This window comes from Balaenoptera acutorostrata, chromosome 3, assembly GCF_949987535.1.
Source record: "Balaenoptera acutorostrata chromosome 3, mBalAcu1.1, whole genome shotgun sequence".
NCBI classification, from domain to species: domain Eukaryota; kingdom Metazoa; phylum Chordata; class Mammalia; order Artiodactyla; family Balaenopteridae; genus Balaenoptera; species Balaenoptera acutorostrata.
This window is the reverse complement of record NC_080066.1, coordinates 30,279,233-30,296,789: the sequence shown is the minus strand read 5'-3', so window position 1 is coordinate 30,296,789 and position 17,557 is coordinate 30,279,233. Positions and strand designations below refer to the sequence as shown.

The 17,557-nt window shown below is 48.5% G+C and overlaps 1 protein-coding gene across 5 annotated transcripts in view; it reads right to left on the bottom strand.

Annotated features, from left to right (window-relative positions):
* Positions 1–253: 253 nt before the first annotated feature.
* The window catches only part of DIP2C (disco interacting protein 2 homolog C), a 378,709-nt gene continuing 361,405 nt past the window's right edge, over positions 254–17,557 (bottom strand). For all 5 annotated transcript variants that reach the window (XM_057542779.1, XM_057542780.1, XM_057542781.1 and 2 more), the window contains 5 exons: positions 11,805–11,862; positions 10,301–10,375; positions 8,305–8,479; positions 5,970–6,093; positions 254–3,362 (listed from right to left, as the gene is read on the bottom strand). In XM_057542779.1, the coding sequence (XP_057398762.1) occupies positions 3,110–3,362; positions 5,970–6,093; positions 8,305–8,479; positions 10,301–10,375; positions 11,805–11,862 (685 nt within the window). In that variant the 3' untranslated portion in view covers positions 254–3,109. The remainder of the gene's footprint in view (positions 3,363–5,969; positions 6,094–8,304; positions 8,480–10,300; positions 10,376–11,804; positions 11,863–17,557) is intronic.

Here is a 17,557-nt window from a genome sequence, read left to right as displayed (position 1 = left end):
TTTTGTAACCATTAGGCTGGAGGTCAGTTAACCCGCTACTACTTTTTTTTTTTTTTAAAACACCTTTATTGGAGTATCTCGCTACTACTTTCCAAGAGATGAAGCCAAGATCAAAACAAAGATAATCTGGGTTGGAATCGTCAGCGAGACCTATGTCCTGGCAAAGCTTCCTGCCGAGGAGCAGCAGAGAGTATGTGCACACAGACTCACACTCCTTGTTCCTAAAAGTTACCAATAATCTGTACACTTGGAGCAAAATATGAACAAATATATTTAGATATATTTAAAAGAATTAAAAAAAACATTTCACAAAACATTTGTTGCCATAGGAATATTTTTAGCAATAAATGCCCACATCAAAATTTAAACATTGTTCGAAGTATGATTATCTGTACTGATAAGTAATGCAACAAATTATGTAAACAGAGTCAGATACATTCCTGGTAGGAGTCACTTCCTTCCTGGGATGGAAGCTGGCCCAGTTTTCCAGGGGACCAATTAAGAAACTGCTATTTTCAGAGCAACAAAAATAAAAGCTTTTATTTGTTCATTTGAATATAAAACAGGCGTTATCACAGATGTACAAAGCTTACTGGTGGTTTAACATACGAGAAGGTTGCCGTCCTTTGCACATAAAAATTTTGTTTGAAACCGTGATTGGTTGAGTACATGAATTTCTCTAACCAGTCACCACACTATGAAATAACGCTGCTAGCATCCAACTGGTAAAAGGGACCGTTTCCCTTGGGTAAAGTGTCAAGCAGGATTAAATAGATATAATAAACAAGCACCATGAGGAAGCCGCCCTGTCGGTTGGTCTGAGTCTCAGTGATCACTGTGTACCCTCCTGTGTGCAAGGTGATCACACGGTTTTGTCTGACTTCAAAAGCACAAGGTCACAAGACAAACACTGGTTACGTTCTCATGAATGACTCATCCACAGCACAATTCCTAGTACAGAACGATCTTCCTTTATTGCTAAACGGGTGGTACTTAGTTGTCTCCTTTCCTTTTTCTTGCACAACAGAACTTGGATCCCAGCCCTGAGCCCTCTGGACCTCGACGCTGACACAGGACAGCAGGACCGACCTCACCCCACCTCGCTGGGCCTCGCGAGTCACCTGCAGTCCTGCTTCCTCATCAGTGTCGGACCCGAAACCTTAAACCCCTCCCCCTACACAAGGTGGGCATGTGTGTCTTTCCTGTGTGTGGTGGGGTTTTTTCCCCCTTAGGAAGCGAAAGACTGTGGGAATGTGTATCTGAAGCATGTAGAGAAATATTCATACACAGCAATGAAGTCAAACAATATTTTAAAAATCAAATAACTTGTGGAGATGGAACAATGCACCCCACATGCAGACAAATTTTTAAAAAATGCCACTTAAAATTTTAACAGCAATTAGCCTTGGATCTCAGAAGTCAAACAAAACTCTCTTGTAGCAAAGGGCTCACTGCCAGCACACAGAGCAAAGGCAGATAAGACAACCTCACAGAAAGGGTCTCAGTCTTGCCAGCAGCAATCTTAGTCATGCAGACCTGACACAGCCCCCATGGGGCGCACTGGGGCAATTACAAAGTGAATCTCTCTTGGACAGCTGATACTTCTTCCTGGCTGGACGCAGACGGGCTGATTCAGTCCGGGAGTGTGAGAGGAGCTCTGAAAGTTCCAAGGCGTGTGAGGCGGCAGCAGCAGCAGCAGCAGCAGCAGCAGCAAGAGATGGAAATCAGAAGCGTGTCCTCGCAGGAGGTGCAGTGACGGGAGGGGATTGGGGGCCTCCTGCCCCAGCCAGTGGCTCTGTTGTCCCGGCAGCGGGGGCGGCTCCCCAGGCACGACCCTCTCCTGGTGAGTCTCTTCCCTTAAAGCCGCTGAAGGAGTCAGCACAACCCGCTGCAAATGACCACAGAATGACATTCCTTTTCATACCGAGGACCAAAAAAAGGTGACACAAACAAAAATGATGGGAACATTGTGCAATGAATTCTTGCGGCCGAGAGAGCGCGTGCTGTGGGCCAGCTGCTCCCCAGGCCGTGCAGTGCGGTGGGCACGCGGCACTGACAATCCGTCGAGACCCCGCAGCAGAAGGAAAAGTGCACGTCCAGCTCCGATCCGCCACCTCTGAGGCGACAGCGCCACTTGCTGGTCTCTGGTTCCGGAGGAAAGGTTCCGACTGTGCTGCTGGCTGTCTGGCCGCGCACACCAGCAACGGGCGAGAGTCTATCTACAGTGCAGTGGAGGGGACGCCATGCAAGTGACAGGTTCTGCGTTTTAAACTTTAAAATCTCCTTTGTTCTTAGTGAATTTATATTTCATATATATATATTTGTTGTGATGCTATCCACGCAAGATAATACAACACTTTTTATATTAGCAAACATTACAAGACTTTAATATTCTTGAATGTTTTCTCTGTTATACTTCTAAAGAGATCAAAATAAATTAAACGTTTTGTACATAATTACATATGAAGTTAACTTATTTTATCATTTTAGTTTAGTACAAAGATATCTGCAAGGTAATTGCCGAAATACACCTTATTTATAATTTCTTCTCATTCCATGCTAAAATTCAAAGGCCGATTATTAGCCTGTTTCTTCAGCACATTTCTGACAAAGAAAGCTGCTAAAATCTAATTGGAAGGTGCTATTTGGAAGGTTTTCTCGTACCTCAACAAACTGTCCTAGAAGGATGAGCTCCAGCAATGGCTTAAATTAGTAGCAGGTCCATGGCATTAAGATTTCATGACACATTAAAACAGAGAAAACAATTCTTTGTCACACTACATAAATTGTTTAAAAGAACCCATCTGGAGGGCAGAATATTTTTTTAATTGCTATTTTGGCTTAACAAAATACCACATTTACGAAGAAAGCACTTATTATCCAATAATTAAAAAAAAAGAAAAAGTTTTTGAAATGGGCTTTTCCAACAAACTGAAGGCAGTAACGCAAAGTCCTTCTGAGCAAACTTCACATTTCTCGTCTCATCCCCGTGCCGATCAGGACGAGTGGAAAGTCTCCTCCCCACCACTTGGCAAAGGCTCCGCTCGGGAACTCGCCTTGGCGCCTGCACACTCGCGACACTGAGCAGATGGCCCGCCTCTGGGAGCGTCTACATGTTGTAGGCCACGTAAATGGGGTCCAGCTGGTCGGCCAGGAAGCCGTCACGGAGGTGCATGCGCTGCTTCTCCCCCCGGGAGTTGATGGGGATGACGCCGATGTCCACCACCACCACCACCCCCACCACCAGGTAGTGCTCCTCCAGGACCACGTTGGTCACCAGGGGGACCAGGTCCAGGGCTTCCTGCTCGGACCCGTCGAGCTCAACCACAACCACCAGCAAGTTTGTCCAGGTGAACACAGCACTGGAAGAGAGAGAAGCATCACTGTACAGCGGGGCTTGAACTTAACGATCCTGTTTTCTTTTCCAGACGTTCCACTGGGTTCTTTGCGGACCTGCCTGGGTGCTAAGCCTCCTCAGGCCTGTTGGTTCCTGACCGGCTCTCACACTCCCGTCATCTGCACCTACCGACCTGCTCTCACAGTGGCAGCCCCACCCCTGCCCTCCCTGGATGCACGCACGAGGCCCCTAAGGGTGGAGTTTGTCCCACCAGGTGATTGGGTCAGCCTGCAACATGGTCTGTGGGCTTGTCGCTGAGGCTAGGACAGCGGGGGCACTGGGGCTGGTCCTGACTTGTCTCTGCCACCAGGGGGATGAAAAACGTGTGCAGAAGAGCTGCCAGCCCCTGGCCCGGCTGACCCGCAGGCTCCAGCCACACTGGGGTCAGATACCTCAGTGGTCAACTGCAGACCCAGGGCACATTAACTGATTCCTGTTTAAAGTACTGAGTTTAGGATGAGGGCAATGCAGTGAGACCTGACTCATGTGGGGTAATTCCTGAAGAACTCCAGAGATTTACCCAGAGGTGTCTTATTTTGGATCTTTCAACAGGAGGGCCACCCAGAGTATTTTGTCTGCCCAATTTGTAAAAGCCTAAGAACAGTGTTTTACACTTTAAGCCACTTTAACATCATACAGTTGGGCTTTTAAAACGTGGTTGTTTAAGAACCTTAACACACACTGCCCCTGGCCACCGGAGCCGCGTGGAGGACAGGACAGGCTCTGGGGCCCTGCAGTGGGCTGCGGGGATCTTTCTCTTGCCAGACACAGAGAAGGTTCTATCTCAGTTGTGAGGCAGGAAGCATCTGGGAACATTCACTATTGTTTCCTGAAAGCATAGGGTATGCCTATTAGGAAAAAATGAGTATTTTGTTCAGTGTGGCCAATGAATACATGAAAATGAAAGGGAAACATTGGAGAACGTGTTCAGCAGACGCCTCCTTCTGGATTTTGCTTTGTGACGAGCGTGTACACCTAAGGGAACACCTTGTGGGGCGCTGTTCCCGAGAAGAAGTGCCAGCGCCGAGTCCCAGGGCACAACTCCCAGGCACCGGGCACCGCTCCGCACGGGCCGCGCCTTGAGTCCATGAATCACGTGTGACCACTCTGATGCGCGCTGGGAACAATCTTATCCTGGCATTTGAAATCGACGGCGCAGCATCAGGACCAGCTCAGACTCCACAGTTAACTGGGGAGGGGGTTTGCTAAGAGGCCGCGGGCTGCTGCCGGCTACTCTCTTTCCACCGGCGCTCTCCTGGGGCCGCAGTGGCTGAGACGGTCGGGGGGCTGGACCGTACTCAGTGAGGCAGTCACAGATGTGACCTGGCATCACATCCTTCTTTCTCTGCATGAAGTGACTGATGGGGGCGCCCCGTGAGGGGGCCACAGGCAAGGGGGAGGGAAATAACAGAACAGTTGTGCTGCACAGACTCCAAGAGAGAGAAACCCTTCGGAATAAAACGCAGCTTTATTCCGCGTCACAGCATCTAAGCAATGCTCAGAACAGAAAGGAGAAACCCACGAGGGGCACCCCTGCCACACACTTTTAAGTGGAAACGGCACCTTTTCAACTAGATAGAAAATACTCGAGGGAGGCAATACGTGCCAGTCAAAATTATTTTCTTAAAAATACAAAAATGGAAGGCTGTGATTGGTATTTATAGCTATTTAAATGGAAACTGAGGTGGGCCCCGGCCAGTTTCTGGGCTGATGCCTTTCTGGGGTTTCTGCCCTCCTCGACACACGAGTGCACAGGCAGCTTTGGCAGGCGGAGGACTTGTGCTTCGGACGGGCTCCGTCACTGCTCGCCCTGAAACGCGGTACCAAGCGGGGACGAGGCGCTCCCGTCCACCCGACTCTTCTGTCTGCCAAGTCCTCTGTGCAGTGCAGTGCATGGCCAAGAACACCAGCCTGCGTCAGCTAACAAGAGGCAGCCGACAATCTCAGACCAACCCACCTGCCGAGAAAACGAGCAGTTTTCTCCCGAGAGGTTTTGGAACAAGCCTCCCCTGGGGCTCCTGCCCTGAGCTTCCAGATGGGCTCCATCAGGCCTCTGCCAGTTCAGGGACTAAGGGAATGAGCAGACCTGCAGCCAATGGCGCTGAAGCCACTTTTCACTCTCAAATGCCACGTAAAGGCCCTGAGGAGGTGGTCGGCGCTGCAGCCCCTAGGCCAGGCGGTGATCTGGGCACACTCACACGTCACAGCCAACCAAACGGCCAGAGAGAAGCATGGCCTGCAAGGTCCCTCACCCCCAAGGGTGGCTGGGGTGGGTGACTTGTCACTGACAACCCAGTGACGCTGGCAAACGCGGCCTCTCCTGGAGCCTAAGGTCTTCCCACAGGCATGCTGCGTTTAGGCTCCCGCGGACAGTCTATTTCCCCTACATCATGCTTTCCTTAACAAAAAACCAAATAAACGGCTCCCTGGAAACACCGCCCAGCCGTCTGTATGTCACTCTCGGGAAAAGCAACAACTCTGCACTAGGAGTGCTCTTCAGAGGTTCAGGTTCACCCTGGAAAGCTGACTCCGCCCAGGACCCCGTGCCCTCGGGCTGCCGCCCCCTCCTCACCATTCCGTGACGCTTTTGTGGGCTCTGATGACGGAGGTCTCGATGTCTATCGGGTGATACCTCATGCCGCGCAGCTCCATGGCCTCATCTAGGGCCCCCACCACGTAGAGGGCGTCGTGGCGCTCTGTACAGGGAATGGAAACCGTGTGAGCTTCACTGCAATGCCGCTCAAGCCGCTTAAAAAATAAAAAAGACTACCCCTGAATGCGAAAGAGATGCAAAGAAAAGATCACTGAGCAAGAGATGCTGTCTCCCTTCTACCAGGGAAACTCTGCAGCCCGAGGCTCTCAGGGAAAAGGTGCAGGCGGAAGTGCTGCCTGGCTCAGCGCTGGCCGCAGGCCTGCACGTCCCTCCCCTCATCCCACAGGCGTAGCCTCCACACGCCGTCAAGTGCGTTATCACACGGCCCTCAGCAGCATCAGCACCGCCGGGACACGGGCCAGCAGACCTGCTCCCTGGAGTCACATGGTGAGGACCCAGCACAGCCCAAGTTACTCCCAGTTCCCTCTGGTGCCAGCACATGAGCTCTTAACTCTCTTATTACTGCCTGTCTAAGCGGGAAGAGGAAGCATAGTTTCTGAGAATGTGCATGAACAAAAATTTCCTTAGCTCGTGTAATTGTTAAATTTATTCTCATCAGCTGTGCAAACCTTGGGATAATGACAACATGCAGTCTGTCCATCTTTCCTTAAAAACAAGGAGATGTTCATCAAATCTTTAACTGTGGTCATTTTTAAGTCTTTTGTCATTTACAGACAGTTCTGGGTGTACTCTGATGCTTTTGCAAATATGTTCCTATAAAAGGGTTTCATCTTCAAGAAATTCATGGAAAAGACTCTGACAAGTACAGGTTTCTGGTAACTGACTGTACTGCTGAACTGAATGAATAAGCATTTTCAGAACTCTAATGAAAAACTGATGAACTCAAAAAAGTGCTAACAAAAGATCAAGATGAAAAAAAAATTTAATTACATGGGACTGAGTGAACTGATGAGGATGAGTATAATTTTTGTGACTTTCTGTCTGAATTAAAAAAAAAAAAATCCCACAAGGACTCAGAGGCAAAGAATATACAAATCAATTTTCACTGCAAAGTAAAGGAGCTGTGACAGTGGAGGATTACTGGACTGAATGTCAATATTATGACATAGTATGAGTGTGTTTCAGGTTTGGTAATTGCAATCATTGTTGCTTTTGTTGTGGTCATCCATGTACAATGCTTCGTGTCAGTCTATTTATCTCTTGTAAAAATAAAATACAGTGTGTGTGTGTGTGAAAAACAAACAAACAAACAAACAAGGAGACGTCTTTAATCTTTAGACTAGTAAATATATCACGGTGAGTTTGAGAGAAGTGACTGACATATAAAATACCAGAAAATAAATCTTTTCCAGTTTAAGTCAGATGAGATGGAGGCAGTTACTTGCTGGCTTCTAACCACAGCTGCCGTGGGGTATCCCACTGTTCCAGCCCGCAGGCTCCGCAGGATGGGACCTGCCCTGCCTCCTGGGAGGTCTGGGTGCTGCTAAGCTTAGTTCTTCAAGGAACCCCAGATAGCACCCTCAAGTAAAACAGTGTACGATTTTCCCAAATTGAAAATGCAACACCAAAATATCTTGTACTTTTCCCCTAAATTCATGCTGGTTCAGCCAGGTTGGCATAGCTCCCATCAGACAGGTGGGTCAGGAAGGCTCGCTGACTTCTGGCTTTGAGTCTGGCAGGATCTCACCAAGAAAGCTCAGGCCCCATCTCTATGTAATACCCAAGTCCTGTCTCTGTTTTTAGTGAAATAAGGAGTGGAGAAAGGATTCCAGGATCAGCAAAGACTTGAAGAGCAGGCAGGCTCTTAACGTGTTAGTTCTGCATAACACCCACGCCCAGCGCCAGCCCCTCAGAGCTGCAGCTCCCCTTGGGCACCTTGCGGCACCAGGCCTGCTGGACAGGTGCAGAAATACAGAGCACCCGAGGCCAGCACCTCCCGTCCTGGAAGAGAGCAGCAGGGCTTCAGGAGGCCCTGGGCTGGGCTGGTGGCTCCAGGATTGGCGACAAGTCTGTGAGCTGCACTTACAGGCACTTGTTGTGGACAACACGGCACCTGGCTCTTGCCCCTGGTTTTAAATGTGTTCCTGGCTCACATAGGAGCACAGAGCACGTGACATGCAGCTTCCACTGCTGGATGCACTTGCCCTGAGCTGGCGCTCTCTCACCCTCGGCTGTTTTCAGGCTGGCTTGCAGCAAGCATGCACGCACGCACATTCTCCCGGGATTGGGATCCCAGACCCCAGACGGGTTTCTGGGGTCTGAGGACCTTCGTGCTGCCTGTCGGAACTCTCACCTCCGTTTGCATCAGTGAGTTCAGTTCTCCGCAGGAACCCCAAATAGCCTGTTCGTGCCCAGACTGTCTGTGTGTCTCCAAAACTTAATCTTGAGTTGAAGTGATCTGACTGGAGGGATTCATCTCCGTAAATAGTGAAATAACCACTGGCATTGTGGGCACTGTGAACCCAGATCTGTTAAGGAAGCAAAATATAACTGGATAAGTTAACTTGACATGATCTCCAGGGCAGAAGCTACTTTTACAATTCAATAGATTATATTCAGTGCTATTGAAACTGTCCTTGCCCTGCAAAAACAAGACGATTCCAGTTTCTGGGGAGACACAGATGCCACAAAGTTTACTGAAACGAAGGCATGACAGCAAGCTCATGGCTGAGCGAACAACCAAGCCATCATCTGTTGAGAATTCTATTAAAGCAGATGGATTGAGGGCTTTTGAAATAAACATCAAATGAACGAGGTTGTATGAGTTTCCTTGTGTTTATTCAAATGTACTGATTGTTCCTAAAAAGCAAGCTGGAAAAATGTTAAAAAGCTTTGCGATTTACTTTCCCTTTCACTTGGTTTGCATACTTCTAGGAATATTATATTGTAATAAAACAACACAACACAAAACAAACTCTAGAAGGGAAAGGCACTGTAACATCAAAAAATGGGGGACAAAAGTGCCTGACCGTGGAAATGGGAAAGAAAGACCTGCTGACACGGTGCCGACCACGTGGGCTGAGCAGAGCCAGGGACAAGGCAGAGGAGCCCATCAAGTCCGCACAGATGAGGCCCGGAGGAGCTGGGGTCTAGCCAGCGGCCCTCAGTCACGCCTGCTGAGCAACGAGGAAGCAGACCAGAGATGGAGGGCACCCCGTCGAGCGAGGGGAAGGAAAACCATCTCTGTTAAGACACGTTCCCAGCAGAACATCAGGGTGCAGTGGTCCCTGCCCCTCCGCCCAGCGCACCCGCTCAGCTCCAAGCAAGGCTGCCCGCTGTGAGGACAGCAGCCGCCGGGAGCATCCCCAGGTGCCCGAGATGGCGGGTGCTACATCCCAATTTCATTCCTAGACATATATTTAAAGGAAATTCCTAAAATATAGTGCAGCTCACAGACTAGTTCTGATCTTCACATAGAGACAGACGAGTGAGGGGCCAAAAAACTGCCCAAGAAGAGAAAGGGTTTGGGGAGTGAGCAGTGGTTAGGACTCACGCCTCATCACTATTCACCCCTTTACGAGGTACACACGTGTGCCCAGGGCACCACTCCAGGAGAGTGGCGGGGCTGGTGTGCTGGTCATGTGCCAGCTGTGGCAGCCTTTTCTGTGTGGCCAGAACGGGTCAGAGGAAGGGGGGAAGCTGACCGAACAGTGGGCGGCACCTGCAAGAGGGTCCTTGAGGGCAGGACAGGGTCACTGTGGGCTTGGCCTTGGAGAGGAAAACGGGGGGGTGGGGAGGGGAGGCAGACATGTCAGAAGAAACAAGTCCATCAGGGAGAGGAAGGACAGTGTAAGGCAGAGGCGGGCACACCTGGCCGGCCGAGCAGGGCAAGCTGTGGGGATGACAGCCCAGGAAGGGTCTCCTGCAGCCACACGCAGCCAGCAGGGTGCAGGATGAGGGGCTGGGCGCGGAGTCACTGGCCAGGTTCATCGTCAACACAAGGGAGCGGAAGTGACTTTCTGACCCAGATAAACACCTGTCGTGTACCCAGCCCGCCTGCCACGGTTGTTAGTACTGTTATGATTCTGAGGTTGGCAAGATTCCCTCTGCACATTCCCCATCGTGTTCCTGATAAAGGACTTCCCTGCTGTGAAGGCAGCAGACACGTAGAAGACAAACCAAGGGCTGGGAAACAAGGAAACTCAGTCCGCTCACATGAAGTTTCCTCTTTTCTAAATTTTTTGAAGAGAATCTGTGATACTCCCTTAAGGAAATCCTACTTTGTAATCCTGAACTTTCATGGACACCCTGTACCTCACCTCACCCAGGTGTGAGTCCCCAGAACTCACCTCACCCAGGTGTGAGTCTCCCAACGGTCCTTTTGTTTCTGGATTGGCAATTATGATCCGAACCCCTGGAAGTATCTATGTTGGAAAGAAGAGTCTCATCAGCGGACAGACAGGTAGATACTGCACAATCAACCTTGACCTTGTTTTCATGCCATGTGCCTATTTTCCTGATTAAAATGGTTTAGAAAGTGAATGGCTTTAAATCAAAATCATATACAGCATTATATAATTACAGCAAAACAATTACATTTCATTGTAATTATTACAGTGACAGAGCCTGTGTTAAAGTGATCCTAAAATTAAGAATTTGAACAAAAACATGATAAATGATATAATTTAACAGGCTCAATGCTTGCAAAATAGGATTTAGTGGAGCTGCTTTGTGGTGTCCAGAAGAGACGGCCGTCACCACCCATGCGTCTGCCGAGCCACGAGGACACCGCGCCTGCGGCTCTGCCCCTCTCCTCCACCACACTGCCCACTTTTCCTGCTGGTAAACATCTTCTAGTACAATGTCGATATGAAGCACCTCCTTCTTAATGGACGTTTAGCTCAGAAATGCTCCACATTCCACTGAAACCACGTAATGAAGCAAAAGCTGATTCTGGAAATTTAGAACAGAACCCGTCTCAGTTCAGCTAATTAACACTGTGCGGTTAAGATAAGGCAACACATCTGTGGTGAACGCTCCTGGAACACGTCTGACGAACGGCCCGCCAGACCGACTTGGGTGGGTGGGTAGCGCTGTGTCCCACCTTAGAGCCAACTTAGTACCAAGAATTCTAACGGGCAGTCACATAGACACAGACTGTAAAAGGTCCAAAAACAATATGCTTTTAGAATTATGTTAAATGGAGAAGAGATCTGACGATTGGGGCCAAAAAAGAAAAAAAAAAAGTCTTCAATTAGGTTTAAATACGTTTCTTGCATTTAGTTCTATAAACAAGATAACCACTGTTGGAGGACCGACTAGCTGTCACCTGATAACCATTCTTTGTCCAGCTCCACAGTAAACAAGCCCTGATTGTTAGCCAGGCCCGCAGACATTCAAAACCAATGTAGTGCTGCCAACCTGCCTTTCAGCTGTGGGTGACAATGCCCAGTGACACTTAAGTGTGAGTGAGGCGGCTGAGGAGCTGTCCTCACAGTCTGCACCTTCTGCCTCCTCCTTTTTCTGCTTCTCCTCCTCTGGCTGGAATGTGCAAAAGGAAGGCTGGAGCTGGAAAAGCCACTCTAGACCCTGAGGCACCCTTGGGAGGGGAGGCCAAGACATAAGATGCCACGGTCCCTGGTGGTTTCTTCTACATGAGAAAAAACCCTAACTCATTTAAAACATTGTCATTTTGAGTTTCTGTGCTCATGGCCAAAACCAGTCCTGATATACTACATTCAAGAAAACATTTTTGAAAAAAAAAAATCTACCATCTATTTCTTGAATTTTCAAAGCCCATAAACTGAGACTCATGTTTATATGGACACGTATACGCCTTCCTTCAATACTTACTTTTCCTGATTCCATTAGGGGCAAACTATGAGGAGATCCTCTTTCTACTAAACGGACTCTACAAAGAGAAACACAAGGTGTTACTGTGTTTTCTGTACCAGTGGTTCCCTTCCTCCACATCCAGCACTTGGTCAATGCCTGGCAGTTTGATGGGGAACGTTAACTCTGCTGATGAGCATTACCCAACGCAAAGATAGTCTAGAAGTCAAAGAAAAAGCAGTCGACAGTAGAGAGGAAACAGCGAGGGCCACCACACAGGCCACGGAGAATGGAGATGCAATCCCACCTACCAACCCGAAAAATGACTGGGAACGATTCTGCATTTAAAGTAAGCAGGGGTCGATGCAGTGCTTGCAGAAAAGGGAAAGAATAAGGATTAAACTGCATTCCTCAAAGAGCTGCCACCCCTGTAACAGCGATGCCTGGTCCTGAAACACTCACGGCCCTGCCCCTGCAGACCACAGGCAGGGCCTCAGACACAGCAGCACAGAACCCACCTCCTCAAACAGGCGCACTAGAGAGGACCGGCCAGTTCAGACAGCAAAAGCTCCTTTTAGAAAAGAAGCTCTTTTCCATTTAAAAACTATTCACTGGTGATTTAATCTTAAAACTGTGGAGGACCTTGGTGCCAGTCACAACCTGAGCTCGCTAAGTCCTTCCCAGCTGCGTTATTTTAACTATTCTATGACTGGTTTTACATCTCTCCATGTTACTTTGAGACTGTGATGCTGATCATTCATCTACAGGCAACTTTTATTTAAGGAAAACGGAGTGAAGGGGAACCTGCTGGGATGCTTGACTGCAGAGCACGGAGGGCGTCAGCAGGAGGATGGGGCCAGGGAACGCGGGGCTGTCAAATTCCCCAGCGTGACCCATTCTTTGTATCAGCACAGATCTGCCCCCATAACTGATAAGTGTTGCTGAAGGGGGATGGGCAATGAAGGAAGGACGCTGAGAGTCACAGCTTGGTGGGGTTCCTTCGCAGGCTCTGCTCCGGTCGCCCAGAGTGAGGGTCCAGGGCGCGGATGACAACATGAGCAGGAGGAGGGCAGACAGACAAGGTCCCCACAGAGAGGGGTGTGGGTAGGGCTCCCGTGCCGGCAGGCATCCTGGGGCTGCAGGCCTCTGAAAAGTAGCTGAAAAGCTCTTACTTTCAGGCAAAGGATGCCCTGCCTTCCAGCTAGCCTTTGGTGTGGTGTCTCGTGTTGCTGCAGACAAAAGTAGCAGAGGAGACCCTGGGAGGGCTGGAGGTACCTGAGTAGCTGCAGCAGCGATGTAATGAGTGGAAGAAGTCACTGAAGCAATTCTGGATCATTTGATACCCATCACATGCTGCGATATTTGTCTCTAAGAAGACCCTGATGCTGACAGCAAGAGATGAGGGCTATCAAAGAAAAACTACCTAGATCTTACACTACCTTAAGCCTTCCAGAATATGGGCACATCTCCTTTTATTGCACTTTGTTTGCTTTACTGCACTTCACAGATACTGTGGTTTTTTTTTACAAATTGAAGGTTTGTGGCAACCCTGCATCAAGCAAGTCTATTAGTGCCATTTTTCCAACAGCATTTGCTCACTTCATGTCTCTGTCACATTATGGTAGTAATATTTCAAACTTTTTCATTATTACTATTGCATTTATTATGGTGATCTGTGATCTTTGATGTTACTATTGTAATTGTTTTGGGGTGCCACGAATTTGCCCTTATAAGATGGTGAACTTAATAAATGCTGTGTGTTCTTACTGCTCCACTGACTGGCCATTCCCCGTCTTTCTCCCCCTCCTCATTCCCTGAGACACAATGATACTGAAATTAGGCCAATTAATAACCCTACAATGGCCTTAGTGTTCAAGTGACATTCTTCTCAAGGAAAAGTCACGCATTTCTCACTTTAAATGAAACGGTAGAAATGATTAAGCTTGGTGAGGAAGGCAGGTCAAAAGCTAAGATGGGCTGAAAGCTAGGCCTCTTGCATCACCAGACAGTTAGCCAAGTTGTATATGCCAAGGAAAAGTTCTTGAAGGAAATTAAAAGTGAACATATGAAACAGCCTTATTGCTGATATGGAGAAAGTTTTAGTGGTCTGGATAGAAGATCAAAACAGCCACAACATTTCCTTAAGCCAAAGCTTAACCCAAAGCAAGGCCCTAACTCTCTCGAACTCTATGAAGGCTAAGAGAGGTGAGGAAGCTGCAGAAGAAAGGTAGAAGCTAGCAGAGGTTGGTTCATGAGGTTTAAGGAAAGAAGCCTTTTCCATTACATAAAAGTAAAGGTGGGGCTTCCCTGGTGGCGCAGTGGTTGAGAGTCTGCCTGCCAATGCAGGGGACATGGGTTCGAGCCCTGGTCTGGGAGGGTCCCACATGCCACGGAGCGGCTAAGCCCGTGAGCCACAACTGCTGAGCCTGCGCGTCTGAAGCCTGTGCCCCACAACAGGGGAGGCCGCGACAGTGAGAGGCCCGCGCACCGCGATGAAGAGTGGCCCCGGCTTGCCGCAACTAGAGAAAGCCCTCGCACAGAAACGAAGACCCAACACAGCCAAACATAAATAAATAAATAAATAAAATTTAAAAAAAAAAAAAAAAGTAAAGGTGAAGCAGCAAGTGCTGATGAAGAAGCTGCAGCAAGTTATCCAGAAGATCTAGCTAAGATCATTCATGGAGGTGGCTCCACCGAACAGAAGATTTTCAGTGTAGATTAAACAGCCTTCTATTGGAAGAAGATGCCATCTAGGACTCTCCATAGCAAGAGAGGAGAGGCCAATGCCTGGCTTCCAAGCTTCAAAGGACAGGATGACTCTTGTTAGGGGCTACAACACCTGGTGACTTGAAGTTGAGCCAATGGTCATCTACCATTCTGAAAATCCTAAGGCCTGTAAGAATTATGCTAAATCTACTCTGCCTGTGCTCTGTAAATGGAACAACAAAGCCTGGATGACAGCACTTCTGGTTACAACATGGTTTACTGAATATTTTAAGCCCACTGTTGAGATGTGCTCAGGAAAAGAAACTCCTTTCAAAAAAACACTACTGCTCATTGACAGTGCACCTGGTCACCCAAGGGCTCTGATGGAAATGGACAATGAGATACAGGTTGTTTTCATGTCTGCTAACACGATATCCATTCTACAGTCCCTGGATCAAGTAGTAATTTTGACTTTTAATTCTTATTATTTAAGAAATACATTTTATAAGGCTATATAGCTGCGATAGATAGTGATTTCCCTGATGGATCTGGGCAAAGGTAATTGAAAACCTTCTGGAAAGGATTTACTATTCTAGATGCCATTAAGAATACTCATGGGGCTTCCCTGGTGGCGCAGTGGTTGAGAATCTGCCTGCTAATGCAGGGGACACGGGTTCGAGCCCTGGTCTGGGAAGATCCCACATGCCACGGAGCAGCTGGGCCCGTGAGCCACAATTGCTGAGCCTGCGCGTCTGGAGCCTGTGCCCCGCGACGGGAGGGGCCGCGATAGAGAAAGGCCCGCGCACCGCGATGAAGAGCGGTCCCCGCACCGCGATGAAGAGTGGCCCCCGCTTGCCGCAACTGGAGAAAGCCCTCGCACGAACCGAAGACCCAACACAGCCAAAAATAAATAAATAAATAAATAAATAAATAAATAAATAAGAAAATCCTTAAAAAAAAAAAAAAGAATACTCATGATTCGTGGGAAGAGGCCAAAATATCAACATTAACAGGAGTTCAGAAGAAGTTGATTTCAACCCTCCTGGAAGACTTTGAGGGGTTCAAGACTTCAGCAGAAGAAGTAACTGCAGATGTGGTAGAAACAGCAAAAGAACTAGAATTAGAAGTGGAGCCTGAGATGTGACTGAATTTCTGCAATCTCATGAGAAAACCTGGACAGATGAAGAGTTACTTTATGGATGAGCAAAGAAAGTGGTTTCTTGAGATGGAATCTACCCTGGTGAAGATTCTGTGAAGATTGTTGGAATGACAACAAAGGATTTAGAATATGGCATAAACTTAGTAGATAAAACAGGGGCAGAGTTGGAGAAGATTGATCCAAATTTTGAAAGAAGTGGGTAAAATGCTATCATCAGCATTGCGTGTTACAGAGAAATCGTTCCTGAAGAGTCAGTTAATGTGGCGAACTTCATGGCTGTCTTATTTTAAGAAACTGCCACAGCCGCCCCAACCTTCAGTAAGGACCACCCTGTTCAGTCAGCAGCCAGCCACTCTGAGGGGAGACCCTCCACCAGCAAAAAGATTATAACCCACTGAAGGCTCAGACAACGGTGAGCATTTTTTAGCAACAAAATATTTTAAAATTAAGGTATGTGCACTTTGTTTTTTCAGACATAATGCTATTGCACACTTAATCGACTACAGTATAGTGTAAACATAACTTTTATATGCACTGGGAAACCAAAAAATTCGTGTGACTTGCTTTATTGTGATATTCCCTTTACTGTGGTGGTCTGGAATCAAACCCACAGAATCTCTGAGGTCTGTCTGTATGCCAATAAGCTTAATGATGCCATCCTTCAAAAATAAACTACTGGCTGCATTAAGACTTAATTAAGAGGGACTAAAACTCTTCTAGGACCCAGGTAGCATTATGCTAATTTAGGGTGGGTTATAATTAAAAATTACCATTAGAGCACTAAGAATCTATGGAACTTCACCTGTAGCAGCTTTCAGACAGATGCGATGCTTGCAGGAAATATCAATGCTGGGAATGATAACTTTTTACAGCCTGCTGGGTCAGGAGGCTGCGCCTGTTACACTGAACTAAATTAGGCCAATTTGAGTAGTTAGGTTAAGTGAAGAAGCCTGTGTGTCCAAGTGCTGGCTGGCCAACTGTGGAGTCTGGACATTGGCAACTGGCTACAGATGGAGAAAGCAATAAAGAAAGAGGCCAAATTGGCTGGGAAGATTATGAGTGGGCAGAAGCAGGGGTGAGGAAAGAGGGAAAGAATGAAAGAGAAAGGGGCCGAGGTAACGGCTAGCTCAGCCCACCTAGTCTGGCTGCTGCTATGGGCGGGGCAGCTGGCCAGAGAGTAGGCTGGGTGTCCTACAAAGGCGAGACCATCAGGCCAGGGAAGGGAGCAAAACCTTTGCCAAAAATGAGGGCTGTTCTGGATAAGCTACGCTCAGCTGTTTGTCCATTCACAGTCACCACTCAGGTAGCTCTGGCCGTGGCACTATGACAGGGATGACTTCTGAGTGGGGCACCTGGTGTCACGAATGGAACCAGGCCACCTGAGCCAAGAGTGGGAGCAAGTGCCCTGGCCTGCGACTCGAGCCCAAGTCGTGCTGCTCCTCCTCTCAGACCCCAAGGTTCCCGCCAACGTGGGGAGTGAGTCCATGGCCCGGTCCTCCTTCAGCAGTGGGACTGCTGGCCACGCACACTGGCCGGCCTCTGCCTCTCTGGCCAGCAGGCCTCCCCTGCTCTCGGAGTTTAGGAGTTTATCTTGTCTCCTGACCCTCCCTGCTGAGCCGAATCCTCTGAGGAAGGCAGGCAAATGGGATCTCAGCTGAGGATCTCACCTGAAATGTGGGAAACCCTACCGCTAAGAACTTCCTTGCGGCCTCCTGGCTGGGCTGCTGAGTGGTGGCAGGGACCTGGGCAAGCACGGAGGGCAAACGTAAGGACAGAACAAAGAATTTCTTCTCTGGTCAGTATGAAACGGTGCTCTCTGTCAGCGATTCACAGGCAAGCAGGAAGGGGGCGCTGGAATCACTCAGGGGTGGTCCTGTCCTGCCAGCAAATGCCACACGGGTGGCCGTTC